The 7,873-nt window shown below is 41.1% G+C and overlaps 1 protein-coding gene across 1 annotated transcript in view; it reads left to right on the forward strand.

Annotated features, from left to right (window-relative positions):
- Positions 1-7,357, forward strand: part of ST3GAL1 (ST3 beta-galactoside alpha-2,3-sialyltransferase 1) — a 73,551-nt gene extending 66,194 nt beyond the window's left edge. The window contains exons 5-7 of the mRNA XM_056484871.1: positions 2,856-2,901; positions 5,091-5,210; positions 6,627-7,357. Coding sequence (XP_056340846.1) covers positions 2,856-2,901; positions 5,091-5,210; positions 6,627-6,800 — 340 coding nt within the window. The 3' untranslated portion in view covers positions 6,801-7,357. The remainder of the gene's footprint in view (positions 1-2,855; positions 2,902-5,090; positions 5,211-6,626) is intronic.
- The last annotated feature ends 516 nt before the right edge of the window (positions 7,358-7,873 follow it).

Below are 7,873 nucleotides of genomic sequence, written 5' to 3' on the forward strand. Positions count from 1 at the left end.
TGAACTCTGAGCCCTGCTCTGATTTCAAGTGAACCCTTGGACTATTAGGAAGATGTAACTGGTTGACCACAATGCAGTCACAGCACATGAAAGGAAAAACACCTTTGCATAATAAATTACAGGATATATTATATATTTATAATTAGATTGTATACATGGGCTTGGTAAGCATCTGGTATAAATTAGTGAGTGAGTATTTAACCACATGAAAGAAATACCACTATTTTAAGATATTTGCCATACTCAGAACAGGGAAATTGCATAATTAATAAGCTGGAATAATAAAAGCAGAAAATCATAAGCATACAAATCACAGCAATGTACATAGTATAATTTTAGCCTTGCAGAATTAACTTAGGAGCATGCATTAAACACACAGTGTCAGATAATGGGTATAAGGAAATTGTTGAGTGAACATTTTTAAAGGGGAGAAAGCATGAAATAAAAATAAAACACATTTGAAAGTCAGTATTTTATGAAGGAAGAAGTACTTATCTCCTTAGCCCAGCATGCTTGGGCATTGTTCCATGTGCACAGGCTGTATAGTATCAGCTGAGTTCAGGATAACAAGAACCCAAAAGTGTACTCATAGCTAAAATAGATAAGCATCCTGTATTGGTTAGACTTTTACACAATGTTTAATTTTCTGTATTTCAGCCAAATGAAATAATTTGCTAAAACTCAAAACCTCTGAGTTAAACATATTCTTTCTTCTCTTAGTATTATCATAATTCTTGCAATTTTTACAGTTTAAAACAAAAGCCAAACTTCAGATTGCCTTAAAACTAGCTTCAGTTGATAGCTAAGTGATTCTCTCAGACACTCTCAGTCCCATTTGACTGATGTATTTCCATCTAAAAACGTCTCTCTAAGACTAAGCATTGTTCCAGAAAAGACTAATAAATGCCTTTCCTGGAATAGGAAGCTTCAGGCTCTCATCAGCCATATGTTTACCCTGGTTGCCTTCACTTGCAAGTCTTTTAGGAATCTGTATGGTAAAAGAACTCCACTTAGTTTGACAAAGAAGTTATTGTATTCCTTGAAATGTTGCACATCTTGGGTCAAGGGTTCAGTAAATGTCTTTTTACACCTTGTGTACAAGGTGGGCAGGGACAATGACAGAGTTCCCTATAGCTCTGCAAAGTGGCTCATGGAAGATGTTCCCCAGGTGATACACAGCACTGCCTGTAGCCACCTTCATCACAGGTGCCACTCTGTCCCAGTCCTATTTGGTACCTCCTGGGTCACTCATGCCCTGGCTGCCCTGCAGCCCAGGTTTTACATGATCATTAGAGCAGAAGTCTTAATCAGTGTGCCAATGTTTTCTGTCATTTGATGAAATTCTGCAGCCACGTGACAGCAGGACTTGGATATTTCTTCTGAAACAATGAAGCAGCCCTTGGTTAAAATGACTAATGTGTCATCTGACAAGAGCTACAGCAGTCTCCTGGCCAGATCAGAGATGCCCACAAGTACTGTCCTGAACACTGCTTACTCATCTCTTTGCTCTTCTGCTGTATCTCTCCATGAAATACAGCCCTCTTGTTTCTTCCACATCACCTTTTTAGAAAATATTAACTGTTCATTTATATGATATTAAAGAGATTCTACCAACAAAGAAGCCCTTTCTGTCTTCATGAGCACAAAAAGGTCATGGGATCTGTGTTTACTGATTTGCTGGTCCAGGTCAGGCAGGGGCTGCAGCTGCCAGGGCAGATTTGCAGAGACCAGACTGAGAAGTCCTGCATGAGTGTCGGTGTCCCTTTCCTCAGCAGCATCACCTCTTAGGAGCACTGGAACCACCCATCCCCTCTCACTGCCTCCAGCCCAGAGCACAGATTGCAGCTCAGGAGAACAGTGCCAGGTCACCACCGGTTTGGGAAGGTTTAGAATAAGTTTTAAAACTGATAATGTTCTGTGGTTCAAAGAAAATAAAACCTTAATCATGGGAACCTTGTCACCAAAACCCAAGTGAAAAATATTTAGATTGAATTAATGGGAGGTTTGGTGATTTACCACAACCCATCTAAAAAGTGTGGAGGATATATTTTGGGATATACTGCAATTACAAGGCCAGCTCACCCGAATTTTTTCACTTGAAACAAATTCAGGGTGATTTTTTTCTTACAGTAGTCATGATGAGCTGTGCAGTGCCATCACACACTGTGCATGAGATACAGGGAATAAAAGATTATTTCATTTTCAAGACATGACTCGTGATTTCACCCCAGTCATAAGGTGTAGCTTGGAAATGTTATGCTGGAAACTGCAGGAAGCCTTCAGCATCACCCTGGGGAGGAGGGAAATAGCTTTTTGTGAGAGGCTGTGTCCTGGGAATGCCCAAGTTTCATACAACTACATGTTCACAACTGGTGAACTCTGCTGCCCCTGACTCTGAAAATCATGTGCCAGATCCAGGTATTAGGAGAGGAAAAGTCTCCCCCTGGTGGGAAAAGGTTTTTCTGCCATTGAATTAAATGGAAAGTCTTTCCCATCATCAACGAGCAAAGACTGCAACAATAATGATCCAAGAATTAGAAATCTCAAGCTCCACACAGTATTGACTCTACAGTGTATTCTCAATTAAATCTTTGGTGTCCTACTGTCAATAATTAACTTGAATATCTAAGAATGTAATAGTTTTCTATAAAATTGCTTCAGTGACAGCTCAGTTTTTTTCCTGCTGTGTTACTTAATTGCAGCCTCATTTTACAACAACTTCTGAATTTACTACTTTCAAATAATTTGAATTTATCACTGTACGTGAAGAATATTCTTTCTTTGGAATTACATGAAAATATAAAAAGTTGGGCTTTTATTTCTCATGGTGCTGTCTTTCTTTTTTTATTTAACAGCACATATGTTCCAGTTCCAAGGAAAATCAAAGTCAAAAAAGAAAAGGTGAGCGATGCTGGTTTGTGGATTTGTTCTGCTAATTTATTTGCAGGTCTTTTGCCTCTTTGGGAGACTGCAGGAATCCAAACAAGCCCTTGACATTCATGAAAAGTTGCAGCCAAAATACAAACACTTTATAAAGCTCAGCTAAGCTGAAGATATGGCTCCTGTGTGCCATTTAGGCCATAGATCAACCACTAAATAACTGTGATTGGAAAGAAATTGCTCTTGTGGCTATGCTGTTGCATGAACACTGTTCTGAAGGTTGCATCACATCCTCTGATGCTGCTCAGGGACATTAAAAGTGCAGCATTGTCCTCCACAGTAACTGCTCTGTTTCTACCCACTGCAGTCATTTGGATGTAATGATACTGAGGAGAGACTTTGGAGGTTTTCTTAAATAATTTTAATGTTTGAACATCAAGGATGTTTCTCGCTCCCAGGTCAGTTCCTTAAGGAGTTAAGTGAACTCTGAACAAATAAAGCTGTGTGTTTCCAAGCCAGTGGAGAATTCCTGGTGGTGGGCTCTTAGCCCACAGCTGCAGTAATTACCTGTACCAAATTAAACAAGCTTGGAGGCTGAGCTCAGTCCAGGAAGGTTTTGCTCCAGGTGTATTACAGGTCTCACAGGCAATGTTCCAGCACAGTTTGCAGGAGAGCACAGACAGGGACAGGCTGGAGGCAGGATTTGCCATGGGGCAGGATGTTAATTCCCATTTAGGAACTTTAGCTACTGTGCAAACATTTTTGTTGTTGTAGCTGCATGGTTTGATGATATAACCAAGGTAGGCTGTGTGAGAAAGGAAGAACATCTTCCATGGAGCTTACAGAAGAATAAAGATCTCATTCTCTCAGCCTTTGGAGAGACTGATTTTCCAAAGAAGTACAGGTGTCCAGTCCATCAAGGGCTGTAAAAGTATGATATTAGCTCCAGAACATTAAAATTGCAAATTAAAGCTCACACCTTTCATTCAAGGGCCAAGTTTTGCCAAAGCCTTCAGGTGAGACCCTGAACTAGGATCAGTTTATTTTCCTTTGCTTCAAACCATGGAGCTCTAGTATGCATTAAATAATCCCTCAGCTCATCCTTACCTGTTGTGAGGTACATGATAACCTCTGCAAAACCCCAGTGAGAAGCACCAGGGCGGGGTGTTAAACCCACATCACAGCTGAGTGGCAGCAGCCCAGGGTGTGGTGATATGCAGCAGCTCCCTGAGCATGAGAGGAGAAGCCTGTGTTTCTTCCCACAGTGAGCAATGCAAAACACCCTGTGAGAAGAGATTACACACAGATGCAATATCACCAATTAACCTCTGACTCTGTAAAGGGAAAAGCCTTGCAGCTAACCAGATACCACTGAAATGCTGTCACTCTGCATTACAATTACAAATGCAGCATGGAGGGAAAAGCCTCTGTTTGTCTCACTCAGGGGAGGGGGTTGAACCAAGAGCTCCTACCAGTCCTTGGGTTTACTGTACTCTCAGCTCTTATCTTAAGTGCTCTGTCTATGTGAGATGACCTCTGTGAGATAAACACATGCATTTTATGTCTTGTAAGAAAAAAACATACAGCACAGAAAAATGGCATGTTTGAAAAACAGGATGAAAGAAGCATACACAACCTGATAGGCTTCCTGGTAGTTTACATTTGGCCCTTGCTTTCCTTAGGTCTGTACCTATAGAGATACCAAGACATGGCTGGCACGTTGTGCAGAAGAGGCAGTTGCTCTGATGTTCCCACTCAAATTACAGTTGGACTGATGATCTTAGGGGTCTTTTCCAGCCTAAATTAATCTATGGTTCTGTGAAACCTATTGTGACATCTCATGCTTGCCTTCAGGACTCCAGCTCCCCAGAGCTCACCTGCAGGGTGCTAATGGCTAATGCCTGATTTCCATCTCACTTGTGCTGTTTCATACCCATTGGTTTCAGTAGGAATCTCCAGGATTTACATTGCTGTAAGCAGGAGGGATATCAGGACCAAAGAGGGGCTACTGATATGCAATTGCACATGGGAAATATTCCTGAATGCACTTAATATGGGGCTTATTTTTGCCTTTCACCTGCCTTCAAGGAATAACAATTATTCCTTTCTTACCTGGTCCCCTATCCTGGTGTCCTTTAGGAATGATATGCTAGCATTGGTTTTTTCCCAGGGTATTTTACTAATGAGTCTTTCTCTTCAATTTTGCCTAGATCCTGGTTTATAATCCAGCTTTTATGAAATACATCTATGAAAACTGGCTTGAGCATCATGGGAGATACCCCTCCACAGGCCTTCTGTCTTTGATGTTTGCTCTCCATGTATGTGATGAGGTAAAGTCTGTGTTCGGATATATGGATAAAAATCAGGACATTTTACACTGAAGAGCCAGGAACAACTGCTGGCCCCTCACTCAGCCTTGGTTTCCCTCTCTCCACCTTGGCTGCTATTTACCTCTTCAAACATGTGCAGAGTCCTCAGAAACCTGCAGACATGCTCAAGTGGCAATGATGGAATTTTTTAATGTCAGCAAATCATAAGGTTTACAATGCACTCCAGGAGAATATAATTAAACATAAACAAAGATTTCAGCTGGTATCAAAAGACATCTAAAATGAATGACATCTATGCCCATCTTGCTAGTGAAAGTTTTAATTATGTTTTATCTTATATTTTCAAACTCAGGCTTGTGGGGTTTTACTGTAGGTTATAGTAAATGCCTTTGCTCCAGCAGTTGCTTGGGGAAATTCCCTGGTTTGAGTGATGTGAGGTGCTCCAAGGTGACTGGAGACTCAGCTAGTTAGAATAAGGCCAGGTCAGCTCTACAAAATCCTGCAATCATGGGCTTGTCAGCATGGGGGATAAAAATCTCTTTGCTGGCAAAATCCCTGTCTTGGACACACATCTGCTGATGAGAGTTTTGGTCATCCAGGCCTGTTTTGTTTGGAGAGGTGATGGAAATACTAGAAGAAGAAACTCTATCATAGTCACAGCAGATTGGGTGGATCCTGTTTTCGGGTAAGCAGGCAATGAACAGGGCTCTGACATTACCAAAAACAACTTAAAAATAGCTCATATTTGAATGGGCCTGTCTGTGCTTGGTTTAGGGAGCTGGTTTGGGGTTATGACCCAGTCAAATCCAGTCAGACATATACCACTCTCAGTTTAAATAAATCAGTGGTGATGTTTGGCTTGTTAGCATCAGAGGAGACAGGCACAGCTATTGACAAACAGCCTTTGGGAGAGGACAGGCTGTAGGTGGATACACCTGCAAAGAACATAAAATCCATCTGTCTCTGAAGTAACTGCAAACATCATATAATCAAGCATATAAGTGTGGTCACCATGGATCATTATTTGGAAAATCAGGACCAAACCAAATCTTTTTTTACTCTTTGTGGCTTAAATCAGCTGAAGAGGAGATTCCCATCCCAAGCCAAGGATCTCCTGAGGTCAGTCATGCTTAAGGGATAGGAATGCATTTTCATAATGCTAAATAAGAATTAATGGATTGAAATCTCCTTTTCCCTCTGAGTTCAGGTCTGGGAGTGTCCCAGCATAGCTTAGGGTGTCACATGCCTTGGGTAGCCCTTGGGCTGTTTCTCTGTGCTCATGTCATGCAGCAGAGGAGCTCAGGATGCACTGAGGCTGCTGCCTGTAAACACTGTGAGAATAAAGAGTGCCTTCAGCATTTCAGATAAGAGCAATTGCTTTCCAGTCTGTAACACTAGTTCTCCCTTCCATGCTAGGTGAATGTGTATGGCTTTGGAGCAGACAGCAAAGGACACTGGCATCATTACTGGGAAAACAACACTTCAGGTGGGGCTTTCCGGAAGACAGGCGTCCACGACGGGGACTTTGAGTTCAATATAACTTTGACTCTTGCCTCCATTGAAAAAATAAAATTTTTCAAGGGCAGATGACCCTTGCCACAGGGACAAGTGAGGGCTGCAATTTCCAGCATGCAGCAGAGCAAAGGTCAGTGAGGATGAGGCACCAGCCAGGTTTGAGTGCATGGGTCTGCGGTGGGTTTGGAGCATCTCACTCTGCAGGGAGCGAGGCCGGGCTCCCAAGCTGCACATGATTCCTGTCTGTGGAGAGCCAGGAGCTACCAATCACTTGTGGGAATAAATTAATCTCTGCTTAGGCTCTACAGCTGGATTCTTGAATTCCTGATGAAAGATCTGCCTGTTGCAATTAGAGGAAGCCTGAGCACAGGAACTGCTGTCTGTGTGTCTGTTCTTTCCTCGAGCAAGGCAGGAGATCCTTGAAGAGGAGTGAAAATGACTTCTGGGACTTGGGATCTGCTAAGGCAGCTGTGAACATCATAGTAAGGATTACCTCAAAGAAATGAATTCACTTCTGCTGTTGATCTTCTTTTTGAACCACCTCTTCTCTGTTCTCTTATTACTTCTGTTTTCTTGCTGTATTAAGGAAAAACATGATGAAGTTGCCTGGAGGAGTAAATATTTCAACCATTGCCTCATTTTACATTGATAGTGTCTAGAAATACGAATCAAATCATCTCATGTATTATTTAATATTGCTTCCTACACAGCCATAATGGTGGAGAAAATAATACTGAAAACTCCAGGAAAAAAATGGCCTTTCTAGCCACTTGTCTGTCTTGTTTAATTATATGTAATTTTTGGTTTTTTGGTGTGTTTTTGGGTTTTCTTGGGTTTTTTTTTTTTTTTGACAGAAAGTACTCTGGAATGTTTCTTTGTTTGTTTCTTTATTTAATCAGTTTCAGACTGGGAAATGGACTTCCTTCAAGTCATTTATATGTGCCTTTTAAAATTGTGCAACAAATGTGATTTTTTTTTAAGATGACAAACCCTAAATTAAACATTTTTGTAAAAGGGGGAAAACTTAACCAAAGTTTAGCTTCTGTCTGGTATGCTTTTGTAGTCAAAACCAATAATAACAAACCCTATATTGCATTTGAACAAACACAAACAAGACAATTTTTAAAGCTAGCTTTTACCTTTTTTCA

This window comes from Oenanthe melanoleuca, chromosome 2 (genome assembly GCF_029582105.1).
Source record: "Oenanthe melanoleuca isolate GR-GAL-2019-014 chromosome 2, OMel1.0, whole genome shotgun sequence".
Taxonomy (NCBI): domain Eukaryota; kingdom Metazoa; phylum Chordata; class Aves; order Passeriformes; family Muscicapidae; genus Oenanthe; species Oenanthe melanoleuca.